This window comes from Cyprinodon variegatus, unplaced genomic scaffold (assembly GCF_000732505.1).
Source record: "Cyprinodon variegatus isolate N-32 unplaced genomic scaffold, C_variegatus-1.0 Scaffold91, whole genome shotgun sequence".
NCBI classification, from domain to species: Eukaryota; Metazoa; Chordata; class Actinopteri; order Cyprinodontiformes; family Cyprinodontidae; genus Cyprinodon; species Cyprinodon variegatus.
Window position 1 is genome coordinate 88615 of NW_015150544.1, and position 17156 is coordinate 105770.

The following is a 17156-nucleotide window of genomic DNA, read 5'->3' on the forward strand; positions in this document are numbered from 1 at the left end:
TGCAGTAATTCATGCAACAGAGACAAAACCAAGTATTAAGACAAATACCACAGCATTAAAAATCTATGTTTCAAACCATAAAAAAAAAAGGTTTTAGTGATTTCTGTTGAGTAATTACTAATCGCCCCCCTTATTCTGTTGCTGATAAATCAAAATGACCAAAATGAGCTACAGAACATATTACACATGAAACAATGGCAATAGCATATAAAAAAAATATTTCACTTTGACTTTACAATGTCAGGAAGTGTTTAGCAATTATAACTAAATACCAACTTTACCTCTTCAGTTGTGTTATATTGTTTCGGGCAACAAATCTTGCAAACGCCATCTGAGGGGAAGAAAGAATTGAGAATCTGTGTGCCGTAACCATGACAGTAAATTCAGAGCATTCTTAGATGTAATCAATCACAGTATGCCGCCATAATTTAGTCCTCAGGGTTTCCTGAGGCTGCTGCTGATTGCAGCCTCAACCTGTGGACATTTGCATTTTCTTTGAAAGGCTGCATAATTAGTGAGCAAGCATGGATATCCGCACATGTGAATGTGTGTGGTATGTTTGTAGGGCTCACACGAAGGTCAAAGGGCAGAGTGACCAGCATTCCACTGTGGTCCATGAAGCAGGCCAGCTCACTGCCATCATACAACTTCCTGTTTCTGGGCAGAAGCAGTGGCGTATGAAGACGTACCGCACCTGAGGACACATTACGCATTATGTCTAAAACACAAAACCTAAACCCAAGGGGAGCTGATGTGTACAAACAGATAAGAATAAGCACAGCATGAAGATGAAAAGCAACACAAACACATGCACAGAATCTCTGCTGCCCAACAATGAGCCCATTGTTTAGCAGACTCACACTGGACCAGATGTTGGGCTCTTCAAAACAGACTAACAGGAGGTCAAGGGGTGCAAGAAGTCTGGGATGGAGAGTAAACACGGAATCATGTTCTCACACACACAAACACACACGTTAACAGGCCTGGTCTGCTCACCGTGCTTCTTAAAGATTCTGGTGACGCTTTCGTACACATGCTGCTGCAATTTGGCGCTGCCAAAGTTGAAGCTGCCCTGAAGGGAGAACAAACAAATAACCTTTGTTAGAGAGGTCTTTGTGGCATAAACTGAATGTTTGCAAGTATGGGATAAAGGTGAAAACAATGGCTCTGCACTGACATCTACAGGTAGAAAGGAGAAAAACACATAGGAGGGAAATAGATTTGCTCTGCTTCTATTAATATTGAAGGAACAACTTTAGCAAAGGTCAAAAATAATATTTCTTTTAATCAAAATAATTAGACAGATTTTAGGTTATTTAGGTAATATTTACAATGATTTACTTCATTGTCAAAATCCCCTTACAGGAAGGAGAGTTTGGAACTAAAATCTGTTCCTACGCTGTAGCCATTTTAAAAGTGACCCTTTCAGGAGAAATAGAAACATTTAATAAGAATAATTATGTTATAACAAAGTGATGGACTGGCAACCTATTCAAGGAGCCCAAAGACAAATAAAAGTCATCTGCAGCAACGGTGGAATGCTCTACAAAACATTGGCTTTCATTTGACAAACCCTCAAAAAAAGGGATGTATCTGCATTTTCTAGCTAGTTTGGGTCTGATCAGTTTCGACAGATATAAAATAGGATCCAGTGCCAAGTGAAGTTTTAGATCATTTCCACATGTTAAAATGACAATGAAATGCAGCATAGAATATCAGTCTGTCCCAAGAGAATTCTAGGATCTCTATACAGGATCAAAATATTTTGTGAGATTTGAAATTATGTATTGTGGGCTACATTGGTTGTGTACTTTGAGTAATACAAAATCCAGCTGGCTATACAATGTCCTGCCATTGCAACAGCCTGGATATTATCGGAGATTCAAGAAGAAAATAATATAAAATATTTAGATCTAAAATAATAATATTTTTTAACAGTAGAGCCTGCACTGTAGGATCCTGATGAAAATCTCTGCAGAGCTTGAATTGCATGTAAGAGCATTCCACAAAAATGAACCGACATACGTCTGAGGTTGAGGCTTAGTCGTTTCTGACAACCTTTTTGTTTTGTTTTTTTCCCTCTCTCTTATTAACAATGTGTCCAAACGTCTATGTGAGTCACCATGCATGCAGAAATTAGACTGCTATCTGAAAAACAATAACCAGATCACAGCGATATTGTGACAAAAACTGACATTTTTTTGGTCTCTAGTCACTGGACTATGAAACGAATAAAGGAATTGATTTATGTATTATCTGACTATAAAATCTTTGTTTTCTATTAATTTAATATTAGTGTGTTAATATTAGTATATGGCAGATAACCGATTTTATAGAGTGTTTAGTCTATAAAATCTGTGATTGGTCAACAGCTCAACCTTTGTATAGATTTCTTGAATGAGAATGTAAAACATTATTTTGGGAAGCATACATACCTTGTGCATGTCCATGTCATAAGCATAATCCATGACTGGTGAGGTGTTTTGTGAAAACAACTGTCCAACCATGGTGCGGTAGGCCTTGCCGTTGATATTAGCCATGGTGTGCTGCAGCACCTCATGCAGCTCGGACTCCTCCATTTGAGGCGGTGGCAGCAGCTCGCTCTTCAGCAACTCCTGAGCGGTGGGTCGAAGGGCCGGGTCGTGCTTCAGCAGCCACTCTATTACCTTCCTCTAACAGTGAAAAATGAAAACACGACTTCAAACTGCAACTTTAAAAGTATTGGTTAGAGAATGAAACTAGAATCTGTAAAGCAGTTCTGACCAGGGTTCCTTGCTCATGTTCAGGAAAATCTTCTGGGAAAGAAATTGACTCCTAAAGTGTTAAAAAGGGGTACAAGTGAATAAGAAGTCCAATTTGGATCACAGCCTTTAGCTTAATTTGCTCATCATGACGTACCATCCGTAGCTGGCTCAGGACGGAGATGCGCTCTGCACCGGTCACAAAAGGCCTGTAGGACATCTCAAAGAGTATGATACCCAGGCTAAACAGGTCAACTTTCTGTTGGGAGAAAAAAAAAGACAATTAAGAAGACAACAAACTGATGGATTGTGGTTGGGCCATGAAAGTTAATTTGATTGTCTTACCTGGTTATATGTGGCTTTGGTGTTACCCTGGACCTCTGGACTGACATATAGGGCTGTTCCAACCATCCCTGTCATGTTACCTAAAGGAAATCATACAAAACCAACTGCAGGTGTTAGGGTGGGGCATTAACCTGCACAGATATCGGAGCTTTACAAGTTTTTGTTAAAACAAAACTGCACCTGAAGGGTCTGGTTTGGGCGCCCCAACAGAGCCGCTATCTTCCAGCTCAAATTTGCCTGCTGCCTGATAAAACACATTTTTAAAAAGCTCAGACTATGACCAAATTTTTTTCTTTACTTCAATTAGGTAAATATTTACTACGTACAACATTAGCAGGATGATCTGTGGCCAGGCCGAAGTCTCCGATTTTTACATGATCCTGGGAATCAAGGAAGATGTTCACAGGCTTCAAGTCCCTATGAATCATACCCTGAAAAAGAACAAAGAACTTAAGAAACAAAGAAAATAATGATTTAAGAAGTATGCTAGAGTTCATTTAGAAAGTTCCAAACCTGCTCATGAATGTAAGCAAGACCATCCAGGATCTCCCTGAACAACCTCCATAACCGATTCCTGTCCAGGTACAAACTTTGATCTATTGTGTCTCTTAAAGTGCTCTTTTCACAGTATTCCATCTGTCAGGGCCACAATCAATAAATCAGCATTTAATTAAAAACACTTTCATATACAGAAACAAAAACAAAGTGCTTTAAATCAGACAAAACAACTAAGGGGTTTAGAAACACAGCTGTGTTTTTAACAATAATTATTAGGAGAAAAACAAAATATAAGAAGCGAGTCTGCAACAGTAATGAGCTATAAATCTAAAACAGATAGGAAAAATGAAAAGGAAAAAACAAATACCAAAGGTAAACTACAATCTTTGTATTATAATAGTAAAATATATAAATGAAACATAAAATATAATTCAAAACCAGGCAACAAAGTACATTAAAACGAGAAAGAAAGTTATCTCCTAGTTAATAATCTAAAACTAAGCTAAAAGCCCATTTAAAAACACACATCTTATATACAAATCTATTAAAACATTAATAATCTCCGCTGAGAAAGTTTGCGGTAAGAAAATTATGCCTTCTTTCTTATCATTCAAGTACCTTCTTAAAAGAACACGGGACCTTGTTGGGTTATATGGTAAAAACTAATTTTTGTAGGACTAACTATTCTAAAAGTCTTTTTTAATTAAGTCACTCTCTATTTCAAAAGTGACTTTTAACTGGATCAATGGGAGTCCCCTGATCTGCAACTTATTAATGCCAGTATTGATAAAATGTACAATATGTTATCAAAATTAGGTCTTTAAACAATTGAATCTCTATGCAATGAATGGATCTGAAACCTATGAGTAATGCTTAAATGTTCTATAAAGGCTCTCTTAGATGTTTCAAACAAGCTTCCCTCGACTTTATTGTTACAAAATATCAATCAGAAGAAAAGAAACAAAAAAATGTACCTGTATGTACAAGTAATGCGCTATAGAAAGATGACGATCAGAGTCTGAGGTCCCAGTTGTGTCGGTTGTCGCCGGCGTTTCTCTTGGCTCCATCTGGAGATAAAAAAACATTATATCAATGGCTCCAGCCTGTATACTCACCACTGCAAGAATTAGTGGTGTCCCCTTCCACTATTAATATCGGACATCGGTCCGATATTTGGCAAAAAAAAAAAACCCTGATCAGATTTTATCAGCCTATATCTAAAATCTTCAATATTGTCATGCTAATAGAAAAAAAAATCTGCTTCTGTTTAAAATGTGTGTAACCAATTGGTCAATATCACCTGGGTTAATTGTTCTCTGTTTTAATAACATAATTTGATCAAACCTTTCCTAAAATTCTACAGTAAAAAATAACTAGTAGAAGCATGTATGACTCGTGCTAAAATTATATCGGGTCAATATCTGTATCAGTCTTTTCTCAAAATTGCAATATCGGCATCGTATCCGAAATTAAAAAGCTGACGGGACACCCCAGCAAGAATAGAACAGAACAGAGCAGAGTAGCGGTGAATATTAGGTGTGGCTAGCAAAAAGACAAGAAAGGCAAGGTTCAGTGATCATAAAAAACAGGATAGGAGTTGATTCAATGGGAATAGTATTGATATTGCAGTCTGAAAACTGGGTTTAAATCCATCTTCCATTTCTGTCATCTGATGTGCTTCTGGGCAAGGCATTTGTCCCAAGTGTGGATTATTGCTGCAGAGCCTGCATGTCACTCAAATGATGCATGAATCTACCAATGGTAGAAATTCTCAAAATATAAATATGTCAGCTTTGTGTGTGTGTTTTTTTATCCATCCCTATTATAAGCTGATCTATATCCAGGGTTCCCAAATCTGGTTAAACTAAAATTAAATGTAAGTTTTAAGGACTTTCCAGGACCCGTTTCCTGTAGTTTAAGGACTATGTGTTGTGACATGTGTGTGACATTTTCCTACTGCTACCAATGAAAAAAACAACGCAAAAATAATTTTACAAGAAAACTAAATGTCATAAAGATTGCTATATCATCATCAATGACAAAAGTGGATTTAATATATAGCCTACATTCATATTGGATATGGAGAGTGTTAAGTCATTTGAAGTATTGTTGAAGCCATGAAGTTCCTTAGCAAATGAGTTACAAAATGGTAATTTTTTAGAGACTTTTATGAATTTCTTTTGCTCACCAAGGCAATCTAAAGGAAAGTAAAATACTTATTTGACAGCAAAAATGCACGTGTGTTAATTGTGCGGAATAAACGACATGAAAAGAATTATTTCAGCACTCAATGTCAGTTGTAGCTGCAAAAAGATTGCCTGTACCAATGCATGCTCTGTTTCAAACACATGAAAAATGCACTTCTTTCTGACACAAGAAAGAAGTGTCAACCAAGCAATAAAACAATGACATGTTGACAGCGGTAATCATCTATCCATGATACAATTTCAAAGAACAGAAAAACACTGAAGGGCTTTTGAGGACAAGTGTCATTATATGACAAATTTAGTTAATTTACTATTTATCTAAAAAGGAAACACATGGTTTCAGATTGTTCTTACTACAGAATTTTTTTGACGTTCTACACAGAGTTTATTTATAGATTCCACTATCAGCTTTCACTTAATTAATATAACTAAATTATTAACTCGCTATAGATGCATAAAAATGACAAACTGTTTTATAGAAGACATTAAAACACAGACGAATTCATGAACATGAAGAAAATGTTCAGACCTGGGACATCTCATCTGTGCTGTCATCCCCATTTTCAAAGATGATGTCACTCCTTGATTCGCTATCTGAAGGCCTGAAAAGAGATTAAAATAGAAGAAAAGAAACATTAGGAATGTGTCCAAATTCTGTACAAAAGAAAAAACTTTTTACCAAAACTCTAACCCTGAAACTTACAAAAACGATGCACCAAATACATCGTCATCATAGTCATCTTCGTCCTCGTCACTCGACTGGTGTCCGCTGCACTTGGCACTGGAGGACCTCTCAATGGAGGTGGACCACTCCACAGAGCTCGACAGAGCTGGGGGCGGGGCGAGGTCCTCTACGTTGTCAGGCAGGCCGAGCTCGTTGAGGCGCCGCGGTGGATCACAGCGCTGCACATGTTTACATGGAGTGCTCTGAGGCTCTGAGCTGTCACTGTTGCTCAGCACTCCCGTGGAGGGCAACTCGTGCCGCTCGATCCAGGCGTTGTAATAGCGGACAATGTTTTCATGGTTCAGACGGGAGAGCAGCGTCACCTCCCCTTTGATCCGCCTGAACTGTTTACTGGCTGGATTGACCTGGATTCGCTTGACAGCATAGTAACAACCATCCAGTTTGTTTTGAACCTGTGCATCAAAACAGAAGAAAATGCAGATTTATTGTCAAGTTAAAGCTTGCTTAAATTTTATTTGAAAAAAAAAAGGGTGCAGTTTACCTTAATTACTGCTCCAAAGGCTCCTTTTCCCAGAAGCTGCAGTTCCTCAAACTCATCAAAGTAGCGAGAAAACTGCCTCTGCAGCCCTGAGCTGAAGGGAGCATCGAGGATGTGGCTACGGGGAACAACAGTCGACCCAAAGTCCACTGCCAGATCTGGAACAAGGGAAAATATTACGTAATGCAAGATTTAAATGGTCGCCTATCACCAAAAATCTTTCAGAACACAATATTTTTACAATAACACAGAGTATATACGTCTTTTGTATGTTACCAGCCAAAAATAATCGTATTTGGTGTGTTAATCCAGAAATTTCCACATTGAAGCTATCTGTCATTAAACCGTCTAGTTACAGGTCGTTTCAATTAAATTTGCTCTGTTTAACGTCTTTGTTCAATGTCAGAAGCTGTCATTTCGCCTCACTCACCATCTGGGCTGTTGTCCTGGTACTGAGGTAGGTTTTTAGGTGAAGGAGGCTTAAGGAAAGAGTGCTCCAAAAGCTGTTGAGTTGTCCAGCGGTCAGCATCATTCAAGCAGATACATCTAAAACAAAATACAGTGGCCATCAAGCATTTTAATGAAGAATGAAAGTCTTTGATTCTAGTTAAAACATCACATCGACATTTCAAAGTTAGAAATACTATCAAATACATTTTTTAAATAAATTATATTAAGGATTTCTTATTAGGATATTAGGATTTCTGGAGGTGAGTTTTGTCTCAAAATGTCTTGACGTGTGTTTTTTCAAACAGCCCTTTATCTATCTACAGAAGATCTTTTACAAAATTAAACCAGGTGAAACAAAAACTTTACGACTTGATATAAAATACTGACAAACTAAAACATTTTTTTAAAATCTTAAATATAAAATGTTTATATATATATTTTTTTTTTACAATTTTGATATAATTACTGCTCTAAGTGGGTCTCTCTGTCTCTGTTTTATAGTCTCTATAATCCAGTTAACGATTAATCGATTAATTAAGATTAATCAGATCAATTGTTTCAGCCCTACCTTTATGTTGTTATCATTGTGGGTTTACAAGGAGCTGTAAATAACATTAAAACTCACCTGCTCAAATCCTTCCAAAAGTCAGTATGTCTATCACTAAGAGATAATATTGTCTCCTTGAGAGATAATGGTATCTTTATGGCAAAACCAAACAGTGTTATTACTGTATAACAACAGCACCAGAAAGCATGACCACATTACCCCAGTTCTAACAAAATGTCACTGTCTGCCTGCACATTTTCATACCCCCTTTTCAGACATGAGCACCTAATTATACTTAAAATGTAAATATAAATATATTTAGATAATTATACACAATGTTTGCATGTGTTACATTTTTAATTTCACAATTCACCAGCATTCTTCCATCTCATATTTATTTAACAGAACCAGATTGAACCTTTTCCTAAACAGTCTTATGCGTCCAGCAAGGTATTTTTATTATATGAAAAACTTCATTTGTATTATTACGCAATTAACGTACAATTACAGTTTTTGGAGTCCGCTTGACAGATCTCTATCCTCACTGTGCCAGAGTTCACTTCAACTGAGACAGTAGCTGCTAGGTTTTAAGGCAAACCCGAGTTCGTTTTTTTTGGTCCACATCAGAGTTCCATTTTAAATGAACCGAACCTTCTGGCCAAACAAATGATGGTCCGATTAAAGCAGACTGAACAGGGCTGGTGTTAATTCACCCTTAAACATAAAGGAAAACTGGTCAGATGGATAAGGATTATAGACAGACCAATACATTGAAATTAATCAGGTCTAAGTGGACATCTGGCAAAAAAAAACAACTTACTTTTTCTTATTTTAACTTATTTCATTCTGTTTTATTTTCATTATATTATATTGCATTCTTTATGTAGCTTAGCGTTTAAGTCTTTACCTTATTTCCTGCAACTGTAATATCAGTACAGCATTTTGGTCAACCCCCGTTGTTTTAATGTGCTTTATAAATAAAGTTTGAGTTCAGTTGAGTTGATAAACAGCTGGAACATTTTTTTTCTTCATTTTTATCATGTTAATGTAGAAAAAATAGCAAAATCAGCTTCAAGAATAGGCTCAAAAAACTGGCAGCACATATCAGGTATTGATTAGACTGATGTCAAAATAATGGGCAGTGGCCTTGAAAAAACTGTATCAGTCTATCTCTAATAAGGAAAGAGTTTTTCTTTTGCTCGGTGAATGCCTAAAAATGTATCCCTCCTCAAAGACAAAAATCTTTTTCATGGCCTAAAGGTTTATCTTCTGACATTGAAGATACAACCATGAGCTGGTCACTGCATGACTGAAATAAATTGAGCAACCTGAAACGTCTTCAGCCACAGAAAGGATTTTTTTTTTTATTTTTTTTTTTTAGGACTAGTAGTATTTAACATTAATATGATAATAGTGTAAACAAACTATTTATACAAACCTGTTGAGGAAATCCTGAAAATCAGCAGGCAGGCTGCTTGGTACAGTAACTGGAAACTCCTTCACCTCTTTGCCCTGACTCAGCGCCAGCAGCATCAGCCCCAGGTTCCACACATCCCCCTTCTTCCCAGTTTTTGTTGGCAATGCTGTATCTTCCGAAAAACGGACCCGGGCTTGTTCGAAAATGTCTTCTTTGCAGATATCAGCAAAGCTTTTGGATAGGCTATAGTCAGTCAGTCTAATGGTTCCCTCTGAGTCTACCAGGACGCTGGAGGCCCCCAGCTGTTTGTGGACCACAGAGTTAGAGTGAAGGTAGTTGAGGGCAGCCAACAGCTGAGCCGTATAATGGCAGAGTTTATCCAGAGGAACTGGGGTCTGGCTTGCCAGGCTTTGGTTCAGGTTGATCCCAGGCACGTGCTCAACCAGCAGGTTCACATCTATGCAGTCCTCCTTTTCAATGGAGCTCAGCGCTAAATAGTGCACCAAGTTTGGGTGATCTAGGCGCAGGAGGGAGTTGAACTCATTCTCTGCTGCGTGAATCTACAAGTAATTTAACGAAAAGAAAATCAGTACTTCTGGCTAACAGCTTTCATAATCCAGTTAATCCAACATAGGTCATTTTTTTTACGACAAAATAAAAGTGCATTGAGGAGGAAACAGGAAGAAAGGAAGTAAAGTAAAACGAGGGGTAATAGCTTAGGTGCTGATGGAGGGAGAAAGGAAAGAATACAAAAAAGAAAAAAAGGGAAATAAAGAATACACGAGAAGTGGATAAGAGCTCGTCTGCTTGGCTGTGTCTTTACTGCAAGGGGCCGCCTGTGGAGCTGGTTAAAGTCACCTTTTGTATATCTACTTCCTTTTCTATGTCTGTTTCTATCTCCCTGAACCCCAGTCTGCTTTAGCAGATGGCCGCTCACTCTGACCCTGGTTCTGCTGGAGGTTTCTTCCTGATAAAAGGGAGTTTTCCTCTCCATGGTTGCTGCATGCATGCAGGGATTGCTGATAAGTAAACATTTAAATGCAAGCCAAAATTGTTGCCCCATTCAGTCAACTAATTCTCCTTGACAGAAACTTAAACCAATCTGACTGCATTAGTTCTGTAAAGTGCCTTAAGATGACCTGTGTTGTGAATCGGCAGTATTTAAAAAAAAAAACAGAATTTAATTGACAAGGATGGACATGATGAAAGGATGATGAGGAAGAAAGTAATGAGGTACACATAAAAGAGAAAGGACAGAAGAGGAGGGAAATGGTCATGGGAAATAAAGAAGGACACACGGAATTAAGGGAAAACAACACAAGGAAGGTAGGGCCTGAGTAAGTAAACAGTATTTGAACAATTGGGATGGGGAATAATTTTTAAGAATAAAAAATGAAAATATATTTAAATAATTTACTGAATTATTCCATTACTGCAGCTGAAGAATACTGAAATAAAATGCTAGCCTTTTCCAGGCAGCACAGGAATCCTGTGTTCTGCAGAATCTCTGGCTGGGAAAATATTTCCGAGTCTGAGAAGCTTCCAGAACATCACTCAGTGAGCTGAGTGAGTGGGAAACAATCACAGCACTAATTTAGACAAAGTAATACTACGTGGACTACGATTCTAGGCATGTATTTGGAAATTATACACAAACAACATCAGTACAAGACTGGTCTTAATTACTGGGGTTAAAATGTTTGACCAAAAGTCTTGATGGGGACATCCTCACCAAATACATTATTAAAATGCTAACTTTCGTAATAGAAACAACAGACTGTTTACTTGCCTGCTTTTTACAGGCCTCAATCTTTCCTTTCTCCTGGCTGGTAAAGAACTTCCCCATCTTCTTGCTCCAGTGCAGCGACCACTCATAGATCACAGAAAACTCTCCAGAATTTACTTCAAAACCGCAATAAACGCTCCGTCCAAGTCGCTCGCTTTCACCTGTCCGAAAACAAGCATTCATGTTCTGTTATGGCTTACTTTGCAAAATATGCAGGATAGGAGAAAATACTTCTTGTACTAATTCTGCATGGTCTCACCTAAACTCTTCCCCTTATGGACAACAAGTTCTCCAAAAACACTGCTGTTAAAGTGAAGAAGCTCCTGGCTGCGGTGGTTATCTTCATTAACTGTGTCTCGTCTTAAAAAAACAAAGAGACTTCAAGGTCATATTGTGGTAAAAGTGACAGCAGGGTATTATTTGAGAAGGTGCTATACCTGTGGCGTGTATTAGAGGTGGTGCGACGACGGTTGGCAACGCCTTTCTTGGCCTCGGTCAGCTCAGCTGTTGGTCCAACAGGGCTGGGTGGACTCCCTAACACAGAGGATGGGTGCTCTACAATCTCTAGTCGCTCCTGTGAACATAAATAAATTGAACCAGCAGTGTCAATACAGCAGTGTTTATTTATGAACCATTCCATTGTAGGGTTGCTGGGTTGCTTTTATGCCAAACATAAAGTTTTGCATCATTGCCAGACAGTTAGATTTTGGTTTCATCTGATCAGAGCACCTTCTTCCACATGTCTGCTGTGTCTCCCAGGTGATTGTAGCAAATGTTAAACAAGACTTATGTATTACATTAAGAAATGGCTTTTTTCCATAAAGGCCAGATTTGTGCAGTATACGACTGATTTTTGTCCTAAGGACAGAGTCTCCCACCTCAGCTGTAAATCAATGAAATATCCCCATAAATCATGAAAGCAAAGCTGTGTGTGTTTGATAATGTGTGTTTTGCTGTGTTTATATGACAAACACCTGTTTTGCCATTTCTTTTCTTCTCTTTTCCTCTCGTTTCTCCTCTTCTCTCCTTTGGATTACAGCCATGATCTCTTTTTCCTACAAGAATGAACAATAAACTCAACTTAATGGACACAAAATACAGTGAAAGCAGACAAGTGTGGAGGTCTGGATTATTTCAATCTGAAATCAGAATAAGATTTTCTGCCTTTTATCTAGAGTGCCAATGTTTAAAAACTTCACAGAGAAGCTACCTAAAAAAAACAGATTATGCTTTAGCTGTTACTAAAGAGACCAGACAAATAACTTCAGAGTACCATCTTGGATGTGAAAGAGTGTCTCTTTTCCCTTTCCCTCACCATCTCCTCCTCCTGCTTCCGCTGCTGGTCCATCCTGCGTTGCTCCTCCTGGGCCCTTTTCTCCTGCTCCCTTCTTTGGTTCTTTAGCATCTCTTCATGAAAGGATCGGGGCGGGGGTTTGTTGTGCTCGCTAAGGAAACCCTGGATATGGTCCGCTAGTTCATAAATCATCACCTGTTAGAGCAAGAAAACAATTTAACAACCAAAAAACATAATATTTTGAAACTGCGTGTTTCGGTGCGTTCTCACCTCTCCGCATCTTGCTGCTGCCAGCTTGGTCAGCTGGCTCTGGAGGTTTAGGAGGTTCTCGTTTGAAAGACCTTTGGCATTTTTTAGCTCCAACTCCGGAGACCTGTTGGTGTCAGACGGTATTGAGATTCCTCACCTTAAGATGGGACTCAACCTCAACAATGGATTATTTTAAATTCTTTCAGCCAAAACACAAACAGGGATGTGGGAGGCTCCCTAATGAATCCCTAAGACATCTTAGCTCCTGTCCTGATTCTGTGATTCCATTGGATCAAATCTAGATGTCTGCTCTTATGATTTTAGTCAAATCTGTAAGTTTGTTAAGCTTTATTTTCTAATTGTTGTGCTTAACATTACTAAAAATTATAATTCACTTCTCTTATCAAGCACTGCGCTTGATGTATGTGTAACTTTTCAGTCATCAAAGCCATGGCAAACACATAACTGGCTTTAATTAGAGGCAACCAGATTGTACGCTATCAATGCTTTTAACCATAGGTTTAGAGTCAAATCCTGCTTCTGTCAACAACTTAAAAAACACAATGATTAAATACGCTGGCTAATGGGTGTGCAGGTGGCGCAGTGGTTAGTGCGCACGACCCATGTATGGAGGCTTTAGTCCTCGATGGGTTCGAATCTGACCAGTGGTCCTTTGCTGCATGTCTCTTCCCCTCTCTCATACCTACTTTCCTGTCAGCCTACTGTCACAAAAACGAGCCACTAGTGCAGTAAAAAAAATTACACTGGATAATAAAAACTATGATTTTGAAAATGAAAACCATACGATGTAATTCAGATAAAAAAAAAGAAAAAAAATCTAATCTCTTCCCTATTTGCTTACAATATTTAAATGTAAGATTAGCAAAAAACTAAATATTGCCCCATATATGTTTTGCATATGTGGAGTTTTTAATAGAAAAACATAGTTAGCTATGTGTCTTTTTGCTTTTACCTATTTGATCATACTGATGATTTCAAAACAGCCTGAAATGACCATATAAATGCACATCAATTAACCAGAATGACCATTAAAAAGGTGTTTTGTTGAGTGGAAACGAAAAATAATGTGGTAGATTACTAAAAAAATTCCTTTTTTTAGTAATCATTTGTTGCCATGTCTCCACATTACTAAACTCCACATATAATCCTTAAAAACTGTATTTTGTCTAATTGGATATGTATCTTGCTTATTAAGTATGTACATATTTTTAGTAACAACAATTTTTATTTCCTGCATTTTCAGTGTCAAAACTATGTTCTACTATATAAGAGAAGATTTTTATACAATAAAAAAAAAAAGCAATACCTTTGTTGACTTATTCTCGTGATTTTAAGGGATTTTAGTATAACTCACCAAGGTCAAGTTAAAAAAAGAACAAAGAAACCAGATAAACCAACCAGGCACAGTCGAAAGAAACCAGATTACATGAAGTACTGAATATCAGCTGTTCAGCCATTAAATGCATTAACCTGAATGATGCACATTTAAAATTCTATTCAAAAACGCACTATTAATCCCAAAGGGAGATTAAATATACATTATACCAATGTAACACCTCAAAAGGTTAAAGACACGGTTTGATGCATTAATAGAAACAATCTTTGAACTCAATGAAGAACTGAAAGCACATTATCTCCTATATAATGTAGCCCATAGTTAAAAAATAAATATATATATATATATATATATATATATATATATATATATATATATATATATATATATTTCTTTGGATAGAACATTTCTAAACCAATTCTATCTGAATGATTAAATCTCATTGCATCTGTGAAGGGCCTGGAAATTATATGTGTTATGAATTAGGGTTATACAAATAAACTGAAGTGAATTCAATCAATGCATCAGTCAATCAAAGATTAACATTAATCACACAAATATGTTAGACAGGGAAGAACAATATTATAAAATGTTACGACAGCATTGTAAATTCATCGAATTCCAGACCAGTTCAGAGCTTTTTAAAGAACATCGACAGGTAGGCCTGTAACCTTTCTGATCGATACCTATGTAGCTATTTTTAACTGTGTTTTCCTGTTATGTAAAGCACTTTTAATTGTCTTGCTAAAGAATTCAGCATTATGATTAACCTTTGTCTGCCCATGTTGGTCAGTTTTAACAGCAGTTATGATAAGTTTTACAAAGATGGATTCTTAAACCTACAAATGCATCCCAAAAGTAAGAATATATATTGTGTGATTTCTTATCTAGGGCTGCAACTAACGATTATTTTGCAAATTGATTAATCTGTAGAATATATATATGTCGATATATATACGTATATTAATAATCGGATAGGGAAAGGTTCCTTAAAGAAGACTTTTTACGAAACTAAACCAGGTGAAACTAAAACTTTTCCACTTAAGTTGGAGTTCTGGATAGAGCATACTACTTTTTTTTTTTTTTTTTTTTATCTTAACTGCAAAATGTTTATATAGATTTTTTTTTACAACTTTGATGTAATTACTGCTCTGGGCCACTCTGTCCGTAACAGGTATAATTTAAAGTCTCTATACTCCAGTAAACAACTAATCGATTATTTATAAATTATTTGGTGAGTTTTTTTCAATAATCGATTAATCACAATTATTCCAATAATTATTTCAGCCCTATTCTTATCAATTATCTGAAAATGTGTGAACTATGTTTTGTTCAATCAGCTGCTTTGATAAAAGCGATCATAAATTATTTTTCTAGTCATCAGCAAAACAAATGAGAAAAAAACAAGAACTTGTTTTTCATACTATTTATGTATCTGGGTTAGGGCTGAAACAATTAATCTTGATTGATCTATTATTGGAATAATCGTCAACTAATTTAGTAATCGATTGTTAACTGGAGTATAGAGACTATAAAACATACCATTAGCTGATAGTGATCCAATTAGAGCAGTAATTATACCAACATTTAAAACAAATATGTAAATATTTTGCATTCAAAATACCGGTAATAAAAAAGAAAAAAAGAAAAAATGTCATCTGTCAATATGCTCTATCCAGAACTCCTCATGTGGAAAACTTTTACTGCTAAACTTGTGAAAGTAAAATCTGTTGGGCTCTTTTTGGCTGGCATCAAGACAATTATTCTTATTGCCACATTGCCAGACAGGACACTGTAAAAAAAAACTTTTACTGTCACCTGGATTAATTTAATAAAAAAGCTTATTTAAGGTACCTTTGGATACCTGATTATTGATCAATTACTTGAAAAAATAATTTTAAGATTTGCAAAATAATCATTAGTTGCAGCACTAATCTGGGTTTAGAAAAGAGTAGAATGAAATAGACTATCTGGTGTTTACAACAGCAAAAAGATTATAGACAAAATTTTCACACAAATGTGGACATTAGGAAAATATAAAAGAATAACATAATAGTGATCAAGATAAAAATACTGTTCTGTAAATTGATTTAACAATATAAAAACTGTGCACCTGGATAATAAACGATCATTAAACAGCTATGGATATCTTTACAGTAATGGACATTAGAAAATAGCAGCAAGATGTGCAAAATGATAGCAGCATGTTATTTAACTAAGATAGAAACTGTGCTAAATCTGCATGAATGTAACAACTTATTAAAGTGTATATGTGGAGGATATCTTTTTGTTTAGGTTTTCTTTGGAGCAGCTGGTCACAGATGGTAAGAACGCCTTGGAGCCAAAAAAAAAGCTCAGAAGTGAACTCACACGTCCGGATAAGTGGGAGGGCATTTCACCAACAGCTCCACAGTCACGTAGCATTCCTCTCCATTATTCAGACCATTGGGCCGCAGGCAGAGGTGCACCTCTGGAGGCCTTTTAACCTGGAAATGATTTATGGTTATTACTGCTGCTTATCATACTCAAAAGAAGAGGAATACTAAGTTTAGCTCATAATTTTGAGCTCAAACCAATGTAATCAGGTAAACCCCCTCAGTTACCTTCCAAGGGTCCTGGTTTCGCAGATCCTGGAAATCATCTCCAAAGATAGAAGCAAGAGCTTCTAGTTCATGCTCCTGCTGCACAGTGTAGTCCTCTGTCCGATCTGTAGGAGTGTGCTGACCGCTCATTCTCCTGCCTCTACAACTACATGGCAGCGACCGTCAGAAAGAGGAAGACCAGGAGCTACCGAAGCACGCGCTAAAATACTTCAGAAAGCTCCAACTTTAGCGCTTTAAACACTCGACGTAGCGAAAGGAAGTTGCGTTAGTTTTTAATCTGCAGTTCAAAACTGTTGAGGACCAACCATAACAACAGTGAACCTGGCGCATGGCTGATGCAAACTGCTGCGTGTGTCGCAGGAAAAACGTCACCAAGTTGTTTTTCCAAAAATGGCCTCTAGAGGGCGCCAATCAGTGCTCTACCTCTTCTGCGGTTCGT

At 37.1% G+C, this 17156-nt stretch overlaps 1 protein-coding gene across 1 annotated transcript in view; it reads right to left on the minus strand.

The window, feature by feature from the left end:
- The window catches only part of eif2ak4 (eukaryotic translation initiation factor 2 alpha kinase 4), a 32375-nt gene extending 15321 nt beyond the window's left edge, over nucleotides 1-17054 (minus strand). The window contains exons 1-24 of the mRNA XM_015373709.1: nucleotides 16718-17054; nucleotides 16485-16600; nucleotides 12779-12881; nucleotides 12530-12703; nucleotides 12189-12269; nucleotides 11652-11788; nucleotides 11474-11574; nucleotides 11218-11375; nucleotides 9450-9988; nucleotides 7445-7560; nucleotides 7018-7172; nucleotides 6495-6928; nucleotides 6321-6393; nucleotides 4559-4651; nucleotides 3600-3722; nucleotides 3413-3517; nucleotides 3267-3330; nucleotides 3087-3166; nucleotides 2899-3000; nucleotides 2764-2814; nucleotides 2436-2672; nucleotides 997-1072; nucleotides 573-694; nucleotides 282-331 (exon numbers count right to left, since the gene is read on the minus strand). Of these exons, the coding sequence (XP_015229195.1) occupies nucleotides 282-331; nucleotides 573-694; nucleotides 997-1072; nucleotides 2436-2672; nucleotides 2764-2814; nucleotides 2899-3000; nucleotides 3087-3166; nucleotides 3267-3330; nucleotides 3413-3517; nucleotides 3600-3722; nucleotides 4559-4651; nucleotides 6321-6393; nucleotides 6495-6928; nucleotides 7018-7172; nucleotides 7445-7560; nucleotides 9450-9988; nucleotides 11218-11375; nucleotides 11474-11574; nucleotides 11652-11788; nucleotides 12189-12269; nucleotides 12530-12703; nucleotides 12779-12881; nucleotides 16485-16600; nucleotides 16718-16846 (3419 nt within the window). The 5' untranslated portion in view covers nucleotides 16847-17054. The remainder of the gene's footprint in view (nucleotides 1-281; nucleotides 332-572; nucleotides 695-996; nucleotides 1073-2435; nucleotides 2673-2763; nucleotides 2815-2898; nucleotides 3001-3086; nucleotides 3167-3266; nucleotides 3331-3412; nucleotides 3518-3599; nucleotides 3723-4558; nucleotides 4652-6320; nucleotides 6394-6494; nucleotides 6929-7017; nucleotides 7173-7444; nucleotides 7561-9449; nucleotides 9989-11217; nucleotides 11376-11473; nucleotides 11575-11651; nucleotides 11789-12188; nucleotides 12270-12529; nucleotides 12704-12778; nucleotides 12882-16484; nucleotides 16601-16717) is intronic.
- Nucleotides 17055-17156: the final 102 nt, after the last annotated feature.